The sequence below is a fragment of the Xyrauchen texanus genome, chromosome 37 (assembly GCF_025860055.1).
Source record: "Xyrauchen texanus isolate HMW12.3.18 chromosome 37, RBS_HiC_50CHRs, whole genome shotgun sequence".
Taxonomy (NCBI): Eukaryota; Metazoa; Chordata; class Actinopteri; order Cypriniformes; family Catostomidae; genus Xyrauchen; species Xyrauchen texanus.
The window spans coordinates 23,728,104-23,747,060 of record NC_068312.1 but is presented as its reverse complement, the minus strand read 5'-3'; the positions used below and the strand labels follow the sequence as shown (position 1 = coordinate 23,747,060).

At 37.1% G+C, this 18,957-nt stretch overlaps 2 protein-coding genes across 5 annotated transcripts; both read left to right on the top strand.

Moving 5' to 3' along the window:
* Positions 1–4,013: 4,013 nt before the first annotated feature.
* Positions 4,014–9,958, top strand: LOC127630892 (synaptophysin-like protein 2). Its single transcript, XM_052108741.1, is given in 7 exon segments — positions 4,014–4,123; positions 4,410–4,484; positions 5,307–5,425; positions 5,596–5,800; positions 6,450–6,644; positions 9,145–9,219; positions 9,222–9,958. Coding segments are annotated over 6 exon segments (753 nt in total). The 5' UTR covers positions 4,014–4,123; positions 4,410–4,412; the 3' UTR covers positions 9,309–9,958.
* Positions 9,959–10,459: 501 nt separating this feature from the next.
* Positions 10,460–18,704, top strand: LOC127630844 (ataxin-7-like protein 2). 4 transcript variants are annotated; one of them, XM_052108661.1, is made up of 10 exons: positions 10,460–10,594; positions 12,743–12,811; positions 13,242–13,551; positions 13,830–13,972; positions 14,287–14,369; positions 14,471–14,679; positions 15,717–15,900; positions 16,327–16,448; positions 17,066–17,813; positions 18,422–18,704. In XM_052108661.1, exons 1-10 carry the CDS (start codon positions 10,468–10,470, stop codon positions 18,437–18,439), a joined length of 2,013 nt encoding a protein of 670 aa, XP_051964621.1. In that variant the 5' UTR covers positions 10,460–10,467; the 3' UTR covers positions 18,440–18,704. The 4 variants fall into 4 exon arrangements, with proteins under 4 accessions (XP_051964621.1, XP_051964620.1, XP_051964624.1 ...); XM_052108660.1 differs by having other exon boundaries at positions 13,764–13,972; XM_052108664.1 differs by lacking the exon at positions 18,422–18,704 and having other exon boundaries at positions 13,764–13,972; positions 17,066–17,495; positions 17,578–17,749.
* The last annotated feature ends 253 nt before the right edge of the window (positions 18,705–18,957 follow it).

Genomic DNA, 18,957 nt, shown 5'->3' with positions numbered 1-18,957 from the left:
TTTGGAACAACCTTTTGAGTGCCGTCCCCTTACCGAAGTGCCCTTCAAGGGCGCATAAATGCCGTTTGGGGCGTCCATTATTTGTGCCGCCTCCTCACAGAGGCTCCGATATGAACGCCCTTTCAAATTGATCTAGACCATTTCCAATATGGACAAAAAAGCAGACCAACCCCATTTATCTAATACATTGTATTCCTGGACAGCTCCCCCACTATTTCGCGCAAAACTCTTTAAAAACAAGCAATCCAGATAATTAACAGTGAAACTAAAACAAATGCACCTTGCCAGAGCTGCGCAGTGATTGGCTGCGGCGACTTGAGCATTTTTCTGATTGGCCTGTGTTTGCACAGTAGGGTTTCTTCGAGCCCGTGTGCAGTCAAGTTAGATTGGAACGTCACACTTTATAGGACAGTAACATTTTTAAGCGTGAACATGTGAAATTCTTCAGATGTCTTTGATGTACTGTTAGGTTAATTTTAAACGATATTATTAACTTATCTGGCATAAACTTTAAATAGAGAATGGCAGTGACCCTATTGTTAAATTGGGGTGTATATGAGAAGACTGCACTTTGGTGGCATGACAGGACATTCTTTGTCAGTATTTATTTTCATCTTTTACTTATTGCCATAACATGAATGCAATTCTCAGATAGCATGTAGTCACAGTCATACCCTTCTATTTATTAATGTTTTCACAAGTGATCTCTTTTGCTATTACTAATAACACACTGCATACATCAGCTGGGCACACACTACTTATTTATATCAAAACAAAATCATATCAAGAGTTTAAATGACAGAATTTGTGGCATAATGTTGATTACCACAAACATTTATTTAGAATCGTCCCTACTTTTCTTTAAAGATAAAACAAAAATTAGGGGTCTGTGTAGCTCAGTGAGTATAGACGCTGACTATCAAGGTTGGAGTCACAAGTTCCAATCCAGAGGTGCTGAGTGACTCCAGCCAGGTCTCCTAAGCAACCAAATTGGCCCTTTTGCTAGGGAGGGTAGAGTCATGTTGGGTTAACCTCCTCACGGTCGCTATAATGTGGTTCTCGCTCTCAGTGGGGCGCGTGGTGATTTGTGTGTGGATGCCGTGGAGAATAGCGTGGGCCTCCACATGCACTACGTCTCCGTGGTAATGCGCACAACAAGCCACGTGATAAGATGCGTGGATTGACGGTCTCAGATGCGGAGGCAACTGAGATTCGTCCTCCGCCATACGGATTGAGGCACTACACCACCATGAGGACTTGGATTGTATTAGGAATTGGGCATTCCAAATTGAGGAGAAAAGGGGGGAGAGAGAAAAAAACATGAAAATCAAGGTTTGAGAGTCACAATGAAAGTGAAGGGGCCCATTTTTGGAGGGTATAAAGGCAGAAATGTGAAACTTATAATTTTATGAAAGTGCTTACATTATTTATTCTGTTTCATATTCAAGACTTCTTTCATATTTGAGCTGTAATGTTGTTTAAATTGTTTTAACAGTAATTTTAAGGTTTATAACATTATGTCTTCATGGCAATAAAGTTGTAAAATTGGATATAACGTTGCAGAGAAAAGGTTAGTATGTGATTTTATCACACTAAAATCATGTTAACATGCTTATTATTAATGTCTTGTGGCTACACTTTTTAGAATGTTTGAGAATTTTAACGTTTGCGAATTGGCCCCATTCACTCCCATAAGGGCCTCACTGTTACCCAGAGTTTTGCCTTTCTTTTTTAAGAAAATGAGGTACAAGTCAAAATCATTTTTTGTGGTAATCAACATTATGCCACAAATGCTGTTGATTGAGATTAACTTGAACACTGATTATTCCTTTATGTGAGATGGTGAAAGGTCATTTGCTAGTCATTTGTTCTTAACCGTGATCTCTCAGTTGATATGATAACAGTTCATGTTTACTTTTTCAAATTCTAAGAAATTATTTTCTTACAAGCTTCCCTACACTGAAATGTGTTGACATTACTCAACTGATTGAGGATAGACTGGTCCCCTAAATTGAATTGAGTATTGGCATTTCCAAAACTTGTGTACTGTAAGTTTACTTAACTTGGTCTTCATATAGAATGAACATAACTATGTTGTTCTGTTGTAGAGAACCGAGGTAGAGTTAGCAGGGCCCAATCAAAGGGGGCAGAGATCATATTGTAACAAAACAACATAAATAATACTACAAAAGAGATAAACCTCTATAAATTCTTAAGAACAACTAGCTAAAACCTCTATTAATTCATATCAACAACTATTCAAATGCCCCCATATGTTCCCTTTGACCACGGAAACATAATTAAATAATTCAAGTCACTGTAGGTATTCCCCATAGCCTCAATTTTGTACTCAATAGTTTGAGATAATACATTTAAAATCTTATTAATTTGTAAGAAAAATAAGTTCAAAGAACTTAGATATTTGATTCATGAGCCTAAAATTTTATATTTCAAGAAATGTTTAAATAAGACTTAAAAACTTGTTTTTTCCAATAATGACAACATTAGGGGATGCAGTGTAGCTTTATTTTTCTTTCATTACAACTGACTCTAAATAATGTAACTTTAATTGGACTAAAAATACATTACATTTAATTTGCACATTTCAACATAAGATTTATTTATGTAGCAAAGCATACATTTTCCATTTATTTTGTGCATGCAAAAGATTATATTTATAATAGGTTTTATGATTTAATGGTAGACCTTGGCAAATTGGACATCCCATGACCACAAACCATGTGATACAGAAAAAGGGTCTATTGTGACTCTCATGGTCATGCTTATTCTAGATCTGCACCGTTGGCTGAGAGCCACATGCTTTCCATTGATGCTCATCGTATTTATTATATCAGCAGATACTGTAGCATTTTAAAATATGCAAAGTATGGAAGTCTTTCTATATGAAAGATTTTCTATAGTCATTCATTCTAAATGTGAACCCAATGTGCCTGTGATCATATTTTTGAAGTGCTTTGATGAAAATTCTTTATGGCTGGAAAAACCTGTCAAACAAGTCATTGTGACCTGAATTCCTCAGCAAAGACTTTATAATGTCTGGGCAGCTACTATCCACTGAAAGCAAGGCAACTTTTCAAAGCCAGGGTGAAAACACAAACCTGTTTTACCCTAAATGGATCTGATAAGAAACACCCAATTACAGACAATTTTTTCACCATCAGGTGCTTTTCTTTCAACATCTTGTTACTTTCGCAACTTTGCTACTTCTTGTTACTCTGGATGTTTATGTGTATGCTGATTAAATGTAAGAAACTAAATTATGTCTAAATATCTAAATAAAGAAATAGTCCTATGTGTGAATCATCATAGACAATATAATGGCTTCAGTGTCTCTCTGAGTGTGTTTCACTCTCGCAATATGATAAAGTAATTTTAAAGTCAAAGGAGAAATAGACCTACATCGTGATGATGGCGTCCTCTTGTGGTTATAGTGCATAAATACTGAGAATATTCGATGACTTATAAGACACATTTAGATATTTTTTGCATTAAAATATTAGATAGATAGATAGATAGATAGATAGATAGATAGATAGATAGATAGATAGATAGATAGATAGATAGATAGATAGATAGATAGATAGATAGATAGATAGATAGATAGATAGAGATAACTTTGTGTAGAAGTTTATTTAATCCATAATACAGCATGCAGCAGTGGTTTCTGGCAGTTACATTTAATGTATTTTAGCGCCAAGATGATAGGAATAGAAATGTATCAAAATATTGCAATATACCATCTAAACTACAAGCGAAAAAAAAAACAAAAACATTGTGCTGGTAAAGTCTCGCGAGAGTTTGTTTTGCTACCCTAAGGATAGGGTAAAGTTTAGTTTTGGGGGTAGCGTTAACATTAGAGTTGGGTTTAGGGGTAGGTGTAGGATTTCAATGGGGCATTGAAAATAAATAAACACCAGTGTGTGTTTGCCGCATGCAACTCTCGCGAGACATTTCCCAGCGCGAGGGTCTCAACCCCCCCCAGTCTGTCAGGATAAGGGTACCACGTCATGAATCACATGGCCAAAACCAAGTCTAAAGCAGAAAAAATCACAAGGAAAAGAACTTTGACTAGTTTTTGACATTTCTCTGGCGACTAGACAAGGTAATTGCAATTGAGAATATTGTACTATTATTTTCTGCTCAATAATATCCGTTCTCCGCTGTAAAGACTTTTATTCGCATTTGGCAACTTGAGAATATTGTTTAGATGCGATGAAATTGTAGAGAGAAAGTTACTTTTTAAATAACACTCGTACCCGGATTTAAACTGTTACCACAGAACGTGTCGCGTTTCAATATACTTCCGGCTGTCTGTCTGATTATTGCATTCTTTTTCCTGTAAGTTGTAACGGTTGAATGATTGGCCTTGGCTGATGCTTTATTTGCAGATCATGATGAGCACGTTCGAGCTAGATCTCGGCCTTTTAAAAGAACCACTGGGATTTATACGTGTACTGGAATGGGTGAGTGCTTTTCAACGAACATATGTTTGATTTGTGCCCTTCAATGAAGGTACATCATCACGGTACCCTTGCCTCTTTTACTTTTTAAAGAGGATGAAAGTGCTTTAAAAACAGGGTTACAAGATGCATTTGACTGCAAAACTCAATATCCAATAATCAGAGCATTCTTTCCATGACTACATCGAGAGAATGCCGTTCTTAAAAAAACTTTAAGCTTTAAATACATTTTTTTAGATCTATACGGCTGTACACATCCTCTTTTTAGGCTACTATTTGATGCAACACTTGTATGAAGTGACTAAGTGACAAGCTAAAGTATCTATAAACTATCTCTGCCCTGTTTATGTTAATTCCATTCTGAGGTATGTTCAGTGTGACTTGCCATGCGTGATGTTATGCAGAGGGCATTTCCCACCCTTTCCTAATTCATTGATCTGATTAATACATATGTGTTTGAACCTGTGGCCTCTGTTGTGATCTTTATTTTAAGAAGAAAAGCCTCAGACATGACCTTCTCACAGTATTTGAGGTGTATAAAAACTACTTTTTTTTTTTTTTTTTAAGAATGCCATTATAAAGGAGCAAAATGTCATTACAAGAGAGTGAGGATGTGTGTGTGACACTTTTGATGATGAAGTGCCTTAAGATGGCATAGTCTTTGTTGGGAAGTGAACCGTGGTTGACATTGTGCCACACATTTTTCACTGTTGTACAATTATTTACAGTTACTTCCTTTGGTCATTTATATACTATATTCATTCCACCTCTTTCTGTTCAGTAACCACTGTCTTCTGTCTTCTATTTTCTCTTTCATGGCCACAGATATTTGCCATATTTGCTTTTGCAACAACCGCAGGTTATTCTGGTTCATCAAGTTTCAACATCCAATGCCAAGGCAGAAGTAGCCAGGAAATATCTGTATCCTTTGGCTACCCTTTTAGGTGAACACCACTGAATGTGTTTACGTCATGCTATATACAATATAACGAATTGAGTAACATTTCACAATAAAAGGGCCATTGCACACATTTTACAAATTCAAAGTATTTTCAAGTATTTTAGCATTTTAATATGTCAGTGCTTTATTAGTATGATTCTTTATGTTAAACAGGCTTAATACCCAGAGTTACAAAGTCCCAACCTGCAAGGGCAATGACACATCGGTCGACACCAGACAACTGACTGGGGATTATTCCTCTTCAGCCGAGTTTTATGTTGCTATTGGAGTTCTGGCGTTCCTCTACTGCACTGCTACTCTTGTGTTGTACCTTGGTTATCAACGCCTCTATCGGGAGTCTCCTCGTGGCCCCATTGCTGTGAGTGTGTATAGGTTCAAGTCCACACAGAAGCACTTTTAAGAATTCTCTGTGCATTTGTACCTTCACTATGTCTTTCAGTTGCACATGTGATCCTTTTCATATAAATGGCCCATTCAGATGTTATCACATTTGTAAGGGAAATGAAAGCCAGCCTCTGCATGTCTGACAAATTCGTTTTTAAAATCCCTGGCCTTTTTAATATTTTCCTGCTTGGTGTTGTGCTAGATTTCAGAACTAATTTGGAGTATTAACTGTTTTGAGCTTCTATTGTGTGCTGTTGCAAACTGCTGTGTGGGGGTGTGAACAGTTTCTTTCACACTGGTGTGTAAATGAAGAAACAGAGGAATGTTTTTCTGACAACAGCTGCAACTGTTAGCCCAAATAGGCTAGCGGCTATAGTAAAGGCATTTGAATGTTCCTTTTGCAAGTGGAAAAACTGATCTTTCACTTAAAAAAAAAAAAGAGTTCAGTGAATAATTGACACTACACTGAAAAATAAGTAAGCTATAAGAAATTGAGGAGTTCCAGGGACTGCAAATACCAGGACTAGTTTTTTAAGGTTTTACACCTAAAAATATACCTTAAAAACAAAGATTTTGGTTTTCAAAAAAGTATTTATAAAGGTTTCCATGTAACTTTTCCATAGGATCTGCTGTTATCTGGGATATTTACATTTCTTTGGCTGGTGTCTTCATCTGCCTGGGGAAGAGGCCTCACTGATGTGAAATGGGCAACCAGTCCAAATACGCTTGTGTCCATAACTGAAGTTTGTAAATTATCACAAACCAACAAGTGTGCTGCTGGGCACCTCCCTCTAATGGGCCGCCTCAATTCCTCAGTGGTAAGAGAATTGTAACATGATGCAAGATAAACGTATGATATCATACATTGATGTCTGAATGGATGGATTTATTTAGATCTTTGTAAATATTTAATGTACTGTATGCTTGCATTTAAGTGGAGTTAAAGGAATGTTCTGAGCTGATTATCAAAAACCTTTTCCAACTATATAAAAAAAAAAAAGAGGCAAAAACTGTGGTTATAATAAGGCATTTTCAATGGAAGAGAATGTACTTTTGAAACCCCAATCAAAGAATGTAAACATATGTTTTAACATGATTTTAGTGTGATAATAATGCTTACAAACCATATCTGTGTAGTTTTATCCAATATTACAATTTCCCTGTCATGATGGCGTTACGCCAGCAGAGACTATTTGGTGTGACTGGTCAAGTCCCGCCTTACGGGTAAAAGAGCGATTATTAAAGTATCGATACTTCCGATTGTGATGTGGTATCAAGAATATCGATCCTCACATAAAAATATCGATTCAGAATTTATCTTATCTTATTATTTAGAATATTTTTTTAAACTACGGATCTTATAATTTAGAATATTAATGCATCTCATAAGCTTCAAAGTGGGAAAAAAATTATTATACGAGCGAATTGTTGCATGGCACCGGAACAATTTTTTCTTCCTCTCATCTTGATGCACAGGAATGCTAAAATACACCAGCAGACAGCGCTCACCCTTTTCAGTCATAGCGCTCGTTCAAAGAGAGAGCAATGCTTTCATGAGGTAATGACAGAAAGGTATTTACACCAAGTAATGACAAACCTAGGCATGTTGTATTATAATGGGCCTGTGTGACCAATTTTACAGGCTTATTTAAATTCAGAGGTGTTAAAACATTGATAATGATCTTTAATCCTCGTTCATATATGATACCCTTATGAAAACTACCCATGGATTTAAGTAGTAATATTGTAGTAACCATGTTTTTTTAATATTAATATTTAATATTTTTTGACAGTAACCAAGGTTTTGATACAATTAACCATGGTTTTACTGCAGCATTACTGTTGTATCCCTATTGTAACTTGGTTTTAGTAATAGAAGCCATATAATAATATCTACTAGTGATGCACCAAAATGAAAATTCTGGGCCGAAACTGAATATTCAGGTTGCATTTGGCCGAAAACCGAAAATTGTAAAATAGTTTTTTTTTATAATTGTATTAATATTATACTTTTTAATAAATTTCATGAATTTAATTAATCTGAATTGAAAAACTACAAACCAATAAAATGATCACACTTTTATTGAAAGCAACGCACCAAAGTTGGACAGAAAATATATTAAAACATTATTAAATATATTATTCTTTATTCAGTTCTTTAACATTCAAATTTAACAGATTTCTTTTATACCAATTATCCAAATAATGTAACATTCTAGAAAACTATAATGATATGCAAAACAGCAGTCAAGTAATGAACTTAGCAGCTCTAGGCTAGCATCTTACAAATACAAAAAGTTTAAATATGCTACACAGTCATTTTAATGAAAACAACAGGCAGAACACAGAACAGCTGAGGGCCTCTATTCTGTTTATGTAAACGTATTTCCACTTTAATATAAAATTATTGTGCAAAACAACAGTGCAAAACAGCAGTAATTGAACTAAAACCACCTCAATCTGTAAACGACAGATGTAGCCTCAAGTGAAGAACAAAGTTTTGCAGGGCTAAACAAATTTTTATGTAATTTTTTCTCTTTCAGACAAAACAAAAAATTTATTTTCGTACATTTTTGGTGGCCGAACTTGCGGTGCATCCCTAATATCTACGGTTAATTTTATGGGTTTATATGTTGATTATACTTACTCATTTTTAAAAGGTAAACAAAGCAGCCAAATAATTTTCTTGGGCCCAAAATATATAAAAAATTTAAGTAATAATTTAAGTTTCTAATTTTATCCAAAGAATTAGTTAAAATGTAATTTATTAAAGGTATCAGCGTTGGTATCGATATCTGCGATACTTACCAAAAAGTACTTGGTATTGGATCGAAAAGAAAATCAGTGGTATCACCCATCCCTAACATACAGACATTGCCTGTTAATCAGCTCAGGAACGAGCATGCGCATTAGCTACACAAGCTGGGGGAAATGTAATTTTTTTTGCATTTTTATGATACTGGTGTATTCCGATTTTACTGCTGATTTGAAATATGTTCTTTGAACATAATCTTGACCAACAGTTTTGGAGATTTCAGTCTTTGCCATTCAAGTAGATAGGAGCTGCACTGGCATGCCACTTGTTTACATAGCTCGGGAGCATTCCAAAGATGGCTGCAGAGTGAACTGACTTGCTAAATATAGTAGTACAGTCTCAGAAAACAAAATCAAATTAATTTAAAACAAATCAGGTGTGGTTAACAATGCAAGTGATGTTAAGTAAATATATAGTATATATGTGTATATATTTTGTGCCAACCACTTATTTATTCAATCTTGTCACTTCTTGTTCATGTTGTTTTGTCCAACTTATTATAGATCTTTGGATTCCTCAACCTTATCCTGTGGGCAGGAAACTGCTGGTTCATTTACAAGGAGACACCATTCCACAAGTTGGCCATTCAGCCAGAGGGTGCCGGACAGCCTTAATTAAACAGCAGGTCCCATACACATTCATCGAGCAGGTGTTGCTACAGTATTAAGGTGGTGCTACATAAGACCCCAGCCAATTGATTTTAGGTGTCTACCTGATGTGACCTGTGTCACAAATCCGCCAAAGGTTTTTTCTAGTATATCTCCATACCATTCAAATAAGGTCAAATTTAAATGAGCATATTACACACCTATAGCAAAGCTGTATATTTAGTGAAAAAGCATTGTTACATTTTGAAGGTACAAGGGCACCTTAGCACAAACGTGTGTACAAAATTGTTCCTTGTGAAATGTTTTCACAGCTGTTATTAAAATGTAACATTTCATCTCTTTACTGTCACTGTTAATTTTCTGATATCATTTGAGCCTGTCACAGAAACAAAATGTGAAACCGTTTAGTTGGCTCCTATTTACTAAATGATATTGTGATTTGGATATATACTGGTTTTGTAATCGTTGTGATGTTCTTTGTTTATGGAAATTGAAGTTGCACTGTATATGCTCATGCTGTTCTGTTTTCACATTTAGAGTGATTAAATGTCATTTTTTTTTCCAACTGTGTGCCTTATAACTTACACTGCAAAAATGTTTACATGTTAAACCAGGCAAGCATGACTGTTGGTTAAAAAAAATAATAATAATTGCTGATTTGTGTGTGTGTGTGTTTAACAAAGACTAGAGCCTTTTTAATAAAATGATTAAGAATATCTTATTGTATTGTTGTTATTGTACATCCTCTGCATGGAGAGAAGATGGCCCCACACATGTGGGCCCCTAGACAGGTGGCCTGAAGTAAAATGCCTAATTTACACCTAAAGGAAAGGGTCCCTATATTCGTACTTTTTTTTTTTTTTTTTTTTTTTAAACTTTCTTTGTTTCCTCTCCTAGACAAAAGGTTGACTCTTCTTTGTTTAAAGAATACTGCAGTATATCAACCTTAGTTGTGCAGGCATTTGGGACTTGACATTTACTCAGTTTAATCTGTTGTTGGTTTTTGTGTGTCTTTATTTTAACGACATAAATTATAATATTATTATTAACCAATATTTATTTTTCGGATTGTTTACTTTAGTTACAGACTGATGATGCAACATCTGTATTTCCTCAATGGCAATTTCTAATGTTTCAAGTTTACGGACACGTGCCCGAGCTCGAACGTATAATCCGAAGTGAGCGCGCAACGTGACGTAGTAATGTGCTCCCGTCGTGATGGTGGCAGATCGTGCACGCGCTAAATCCGTAATGGCTGCCCTAGATCGGCGGATTTCGATCCTTGATTTTGTAGGGCAAAGCTGGACAGCATTGCTCGACAGAGCGGGCGTATTCAACCCGGAGGGTGAGTAAAACAACGTCGAGATTTTGACCGTTTTTCTGTAATCGCGTTGCGCGATAACAGGAAATTGATTTGTTTCATAAGAGCAAACCTCTCAACGCCAAGCGCCAGGACCCAAACAAAAGAGCCACCGGGTCCTAACGCCGTAAAGATTTCAACACAAACCACACTGCTTTTGGAAAATCTATACTCCTAGGTCCTAGCGCTCCACTTTGCCAATAGATACCCCCTTCCTAAAATGGCCATTCTCTTCGTAATATGACGGATGGGAAGTATTTGTTATGTATGTCATGTCGATTTGATGTTGTAAGGGGTTTAAAGCCAAGGGGATGCGGTTCCTTGTTCGGGCTTATGTTGATCTGACAGAGTAGCCATCGCGTGACGGGAAGTAAAGCTGGAGATTAATCTCGAACCGGTAAACTATCAAGATAAATAAAACATTAAACCCGTATACACATTCCTGATTTAATATTGTTCCGCGGGTCAGCTGGTTGGGGTGTGGATATCTCATAATTGTCCTTAAGTGACAGTGTTACGAAATAGTGGACTGATTCCCTTTTGCATTAGCCAGGAATAATGCCTGTGCCATTTCATATCAAACGGCTCTTGACCCATTACAACACAAGTTGACAGCAATTTAAAGGGATAGTTCACCCAAAAATGAAAATTCTCTAATCATTTACTCACCCTCTTGCCATCCCAGATGTGTGACTTTCTTTATTCTGCAGAACACAAATGAAGATCTTTAGAATAATATTTCAGCTCTGTTGGTCCATACAATGCAAGTGAATGGGCTCCAAATAGCACATTAAGTCATCATAAAAGTAATCCTTAAGACTCCAGTGTTCTTCTTCCTGTGCAGTAGGGGGCGATTTGCATGAAGAATGTGAATCACCAAAAACACAAGAAGAAGAATGTGAAGGTGATCTGATTCTCACCCACACCTATCATATCACTTCTGAAGATATTGATTTAGCCACTGGAGTCTTATGGATTACTTTAATGCTGATTATGTGATTTTTGGAGCTTCAAAATGTTGGCACCCATTCACTTGCATTGTATGGACCAAAAAAGGTGAGAAATTCTTCTAAAAATCTTCATTTTAGTTCAGCAGATGAAAGAAACAGAGATGCAAACTACTTACTTTTCAGCTAAAGTCACCTTTTGTGGAGCTAATTTGTCCAAATGTTTTGGTAAAATTGTCTTTATTAAAATAACTATGCTTTTATGCTTATGCTTTAACACTTAAAAAAAAGCTTTAAATCCAAAAAACAAATAAACTGAAAATATACATGTGAAACACCTGCTATGACTTTCTCATCTTTTTCAACTTTCATGAGTTTGTATCTATGAAGAAAGTCATACACACCTGGGGTGGCATAAGGGTGAGTAAATGATGAGAGAATTTTCATTTTTGGGTGAACTATTCCTTTAATATTATTCCTGATAAAACAAATTACATTACCACTTCATAATCAGAGGTGGCTAGTAAAGCACTACATTTACTTTTTTGGGTGAAAATTGACTTTTAACAGTAGGTTTAATAGTGGGTACTTTTTACTCTTTCTCAAGTAAAATTTTGATGGAAAAAAGTACCTTTACTTTGTTACCATTAAACGTTGAAATACTGTTTAAAATGATTGCCATAAGACAAACAATATGCATGTTAACATGATTTTAGTGTGATAGAACTGTTTACTAGCCTTGTGTTAAGTTATAGCCAATTTTACAACTTTGTTACCATGACTACATATAATACTGTAAACCCTAAAACATCTGTAAAAATGACAATTTAAACAACTTACCATTTCAAATATTACACAAGTTTGAACAGAAAAACTGTGCTTTTATACATTCTTTGATAAAAATTTCTGCCTTTTAAACCCTCTAAAAATTGTAACCTCGATTTAGAAATTTTGTTTAAAGAAAAGGAGGGAAGAGTCAAATAAAATTTTTGTGGTAGTCAACTTTATGCCACAGATGCTGTGCTTTAAATGAATGCAGAATGCATCATGAAGAATTGGGCAAAATTTGCACATTGGCACTATTGCTTTGAATTCTGATTTATAAATATGTCCAAAGATAAACATTAATCTTGAAAGTACTTGCATTGACTTTGCTCTTTCATTTCCTTTTTCACTGTAACTTTAGGGTCCTCTCTTGAAGAGTGCAGCAAAAATGTGAAGAAAAGGATGGAAACCATAACTCTCAGGAAAGAGGGTGAGAAGAAAGTGGCAAAGAACATTTGGTTTGGTTTGGTCTGTTATCGTCAGGTACCCCAGTTACGCTCTTTTACAGCCATTTGAATGATCTGATTAGGCAGTGTTCCTGTAGCTCAACTGATGCCAACAATGCTAAAGTCAAGGTTTGATTCTGAAGGAATGCATGAACTGAGAAAATTCATTTCTCATATGTCACTTTGGCTAAAAGCACCGGCCAAATGTATAAATGTAAATGTACATGGACAAATCCTCTGGCACCATACTCAGAGGCACAATGGTGATAACTTATAACTGTTTCTTGAGGGGCTCAAACCATCTACCTTCCAAATACCAGTTGTATTATCCTGAAGGGTTGACAAATGGCATCTTGCAATTCAAAAAAGGTCTAGCATCTAAAAAAATTAAAAGCCACTTTCTTTTCCTCACAGACATGTGTATATATGGCCACTGCCCAGCACATGATGACTTCTTTCTGGTGGTGTGCAGCCACTGTGGGCAGGTAGTAAAACCACAGGCTTTTGAGAAGCACTGTGAGCGGCGACATGGGCCCTTGAGCAAACTATGCAGCACTCCGTCCAACTGCTCTTCTGACCGGCCCCAACAGGGGAGACCCCCCTCGCAGCACGGCAGCCTATGTGGGGGTCAAGACAGCAGGAGCCAGGATCCTGGACCCCCAAAAGTCCCACCACCCCACTCTCCCCACCAGGGATGCTCCAAACCACTTAATGAAGCACCAAGGTAATAAAGAGTGAGACTTTAGTTAATCTTAGAATTATTTAGGTCCTAAAATGTAATGCATTTAGATTGATTAGCTGAATTATATAGATTATAGCTGAATATAGATTCACTAACCACAGTGTAATTCTTGGGGGGGCATCTGTAGATCAGGATGGACTTCTGTTACACATCCACTGTTCACTCCAATTACACACAACAAGTTTATGTTCCAGTCTTCAGCAGGTGGATAAAGTTTTCCATGGAACCCCTCCATCACCTCCACATTTTTCCACTCCCAGTCGCAGAAACCTGCCCTGGCATCAGGGGCCAAGCCCACCAAAAGCACCCTCACCAGCTGAGAAACCACTCCAGAAGAGTTTGGACTCCCACACTCCCCCGCATGGACCAAGAACTTACAGCAGAATTTACAAGAAAGTCCTTCGTAAGTCCCTGACTCAACCCAAAATAGTTTAGATTTAACTGGTTCTTGTATCAATTCGTTTTTTTAGTATCTCAGTTTATACGCAGCTCTCTGGAATACTTGATTCTGATTGGCCAATTGCAAAATGTTGTTTAGTTATTTTTGTTTAATGACCACTTACCTGTTAAATTGACCATTGTCTCAGGCAACCAATTCCCTAGTTTCTTGTGTCTTGTATCACTGTGCATTATTCCTTACTTTTACATCATTGGGGCGAAATTTATGTATTTGCTATTTACAGTAGTCCCTAATAACTGTGTCTGTATTTATTTCAGAGAAAGAATGTGACTTGGACAAGCACTGTGGGGTGATGGATTCTGAAAGAAAGAAAGTGTGCACCAGACTGCTTACGTGTAATGTAAGTATTGTATCAATGTACAAAAATAAGTTCCGGTACACCATTAACTTTAACCTCCATTGATTCAAACCGATGTCCCTGTGTTCTCTCCTTTGCCGCAGATTCATTCCATCCATCAGCGTCGGCAGGTGGTAGGGAGGAGTAAAGCCTTTGACCAGCTTGTAATGGAGCTGAAGATGAGCTCAAAGTCTCGAGAGCGCCCCCCTCTGCCCAGAGAGGTTCCCGAAGGAGACCTTGCCCACCCTGAGCCCTTTGGGTCTCAGATTGGGCCTCTGCACTACGCACACCAAACAACTAACTCTATTCTCAGGTAGAGCTTTTATTTATTTTGTACTTCTTACTTTCTGTGATCCAGTGTACCTGCCAAAATCGGCAAGCAAAATGAAGGCATGATTATCCTGGAAATTGGATGGCAACACTTAATCTACTTTGTATTTTTTCTGTTAAATGTTATGTTGAACTAGGGTAGCCAATGACAATTGAGAGCAGAAGATCTGGAGCTTGGCTGAATGCTTCATACAAATGTTTATTTTTAATTTTAATTCAGGACTAGTCTTAAAAGAATAATCCAGGTTTAGTATAAATTAAGATCAATTGACAGTATTTGTGGCATAATGTTGTTTACTACAAACTAATATTGACTCGTCCCTCATTTTCTATAAACACATTTTTTTTAATTTTTTTTATCTGGATTACAGTGAGGCGCTTACAATGGAAGTGAATGGGGCCAATCTGTAAACATTAAAATACTCACTATTTTAAATGTATATCCACACGATGTAAGCAATGTACATGTTAACATGTTTTTAGTGTGATAAAATTACTTACAAACCATTTCTGTGTAAAGTTGTACCCAATTTTACAACTTTGTTGCAATGACTATGAAACACTATAAAAACGAAAACCCTAAAACAACTGTAAAAACAGCAGAATTAATGTTAGTGCTTTTATTAAATAATAAGCTTCATATTTCTGCTTTTAAATACTCCATTCACGTCCATTGTAAGTGCATCACTGTAACCTCGATTTTTGCTCTTTTTAAAAGGAGTTGAATAATTTCTTATGGTAATCAATATTATGCCACAAATGCGGTCGATAAAGCTTTAACGTGTATTGCAACTGGAATATTCCTTTAAGGGTTATTGGATTAGGGCTGTTGAATGATCCTTCAGGAAATGTGAATTTATCAAGGAAGAGCAGATGCAGATTACTATTGGAAAAATGTGACTGATATTTGAACATTAGTTCCAGAGTTGATCGGAGAATCACCTCTTAAAACAGTGACATTATATATGGATAGTGCATCATCGTATTAGACCGGACTTTTATCTGTATGTGTGTTTACAGGTCCATGAGTCCATTAGACAGTAATATAGATATAGAGAAGCAGAAGATGCACTCTGAAGAGGTGCTTTTTGGAGCCCAGGTGGAGTCTGTTTCAGCTAGTCTCTCCAGTGAGGAGAGTGATGGGGAGAACCATGAGGAATTTGCTCATCTACCTGCTAGCACCTGGCACCCTAAACCCCTGGGGGTGAGTACATATTCAAATTGGTTTCCTTCATATAAACATCTTAAACGTTTCTTGTGGAAAGTTTAAAAATCCCGAAATTAAGTCCATATTGGATGGTTGTATAATTTACACCAGACTGTAACTCTGCAGACATCATGTACTTAATCTGTCCTGGATATACAGGATGATAGGTGTTCAAAACAGAAGTTACAAAACATCACTGGATGTTTCATTCGATTAAATCTGAAGAATTCTTATGCTCTTGTAAACCTTTTGGTTTATTACGTGTGGGTTTTTCCCCCTGTAAAATAAATTTCATCATGAATTTTATATTTTGTTTGTATAATCAGTTTAATCTGTTTTACTTACTTGGATGTTCTTCATCCCATAATTTTGCTTTCTGATCAAATTAATCCATGTTTGTCCTCTCTTCCATGTTCTTCCCAGCTTTGCACCTTTGGGGCACGTGTACTGGGACACAGTGTGTTAGTGTTTGACCGACGGCTGCTCCACCTGCGGTCAGCATTCACTGTAATGATGGAGCAGCACCTTAGCACTTATTTGTGGAAGTAAGATGCTTTACGACATCAGGCTGATGTTAAAGTGATTAAAAATACAAATTCTGTAATTATTTACTAATCCTCATGTTGTTCCAAACCCGTCTGACTTTATTTTAATAGGAAACTAAAGAATGTTAATGCTGCTTTCTTTAATACAATGCGAGTACACAGGGACCAGGGGGTTGTCATGTTCCAAAAAGGACAAAAAAAAAACATCTTAAAAGTAGTCGGTATGACGTGTGGGCTATATTTCAAGGAAATATGACAGCTGTTTGTGAGGAACAGCATGAAAGTTGTTATTCGCTGAAATTCTTGCCTGCCAGCCATACTCGCCATTTGTTTTCATTGTATGGAAAAGAGCAGCTTGGACATTCTGCTGTAAATTATAAATGTGCCTTTTTACAGAAGGAAGAAAGTCAGGTGGGTTTCAAAAGACAAGCGAGTGAGTAAATGTTGACAGATTTTTCTATTTTAGGTGTACTTTTCCTTTAAACTTAATACAACTTGCTTCAGAGTTAGAGTGGGTTACATTCCAAGCTATTGGTTGCTATAAATACTTTAACCTGTTCTTTTGCCTGTGAATTGTCCAAAATTTGTTTGTTTTAAGTACAAGTGTTCATCTACAGGAAAATCCCTCAGGTGTCAGAGCTATGTTCTGATCAACCGTCATTCATTACAAAATCCTACAATTCCCATGATGCCATGCGCCGCGCAGTACCTGCTTGCAGTGCCTCTTCTCTCAGGATTAGCACCTCAGGACAAACAGAGTTGCCAACAAAACCCCAGTCAGCCTCAGGTCCTGGCCAGCCCTGTAACCCAATGGGCCGGCCCAGCAAACAGGCCTTGCAGACCAGATTCAGGGAGCTTCAGGAGAGTCCTGTGGCCAGAAAGCGGCGGAAATCTCCCCAAGAGGTTGAGGACTCGCCTGGACAGGGCAAGATCTCATACACCCCTCACCACGGGGACTACCAGACCTCCTTAGCCAGAGCTACAATTTGCTCTCCACATGGACCATTCAATGGTGCGCTCACACCTGGCAGCAAACCCCGGCAATCGGTAAATGCCACTGAAACAAAGGGGCTGATCAAGCAAAGTCACATCCATAAGTCAACCCATATCTCCCCCTCTCCTTCCCCAGAGTCAGATAAGGGAGGATCCTCAGGGCTGAATCAAAGGGCTGTTGGGTATGAACTCAAAGGCCTTGGCAGGAAACGTAAGACCAGTGGTGCCTCTCCTCCCAAAAACATTTCATGTGTCCCAAAACCAAACATCCTCTCCTCTTTCTCCCAAACCCACTCCAGTCGGGTGTCCTGGGGTGGGGATGGTAGACCAGGATCAACCCAAATTCTGCAAAAGAAACTGGGTGCACAGAAGGTACTTTTCTTCACATGCCATATTTATCTTTATTTTCTTTCTTTTTTTTAAGACTAAAGCTTCATTTGTTTTAATGGTTGTAGCATTAGGTTTAAAGGGTAGTTCATCCAAAATTGAAAATACTGTCATCATTTACTCATGCTCATGTCATTCCAAAAAACATTCTGCTAAACTTTTCCTTTTTTGTTTCATGAAAGAAAGAAAACCATACAGGTTTGGAATGACATGAGAAGCAATTAATTAAATCACAGAATTTTTGGGTGAGCTATTCCTATAAATGTTATTGTGAGGTTTAGGCTGAATTGTGGCCCAATTTGGCCTAATACTACCAATGTGTAGCGGTCAGAAATCTCAGGTAGCTCCTGGTAAACATACACACTCCTCTTGATAGGGAAAAGAAATTCAGTGAAGTTGTCAAAGAAACTTGGCAATCTTTCCTTTTAAACTCGTCAAGGATAAAAATACAGTGTTAGAGAGAATGTCAAGTATTGGAAGTCACAGATTGATAGTCTGTTAAGATGAATCATCAAGGTTGTGTCTCAGCTCTCTGTGCTTTTCTACATTTAGATGCTTATCCTGACCATCTGCTCTTCTTTTCTCCAAAACAGCCAAAGCTTCTTCACTGAGGGACTGCCTTAAACTCTTTCAGAAGCACAGACTGACTGCCATGTAATTTGCCGCTGAATTTATGCACAGGATGCTGGAAGTGTTTGCAGTTCACTGTAGCAGGATGTATCTGTACGCTTGTGTGTATGTGTTTTGTATCCTGAATTTATATGTGAGTGAATGTATATTGTGGATTACCTGCAATTGAGTATGAAATATACCTCAAGATTTTCCTTATGCTGCTAAACTGACTGTCAGATAATTAACTTTGAAATAAATATGCCAACACCTTTCTGTTGTTTTGCTGTTAATGAATGGGGCTGCTTTACCTCAACACTTGATGGCACTAAACAACTAGATACCTCAATCTTCCACAATCTTACAAGGCCAAAGAAGGTAACGCTTGTAATTATTCAGGGTAATCAGAATATTACCATAGAAAGTAATTTAGTCTCACCTCTCACTTCGTAAAGTCCAAGGAATATTGCATGTATATTTTATTGCACTTATCATAAAAGCCAATGGGGCAACTTGGGCA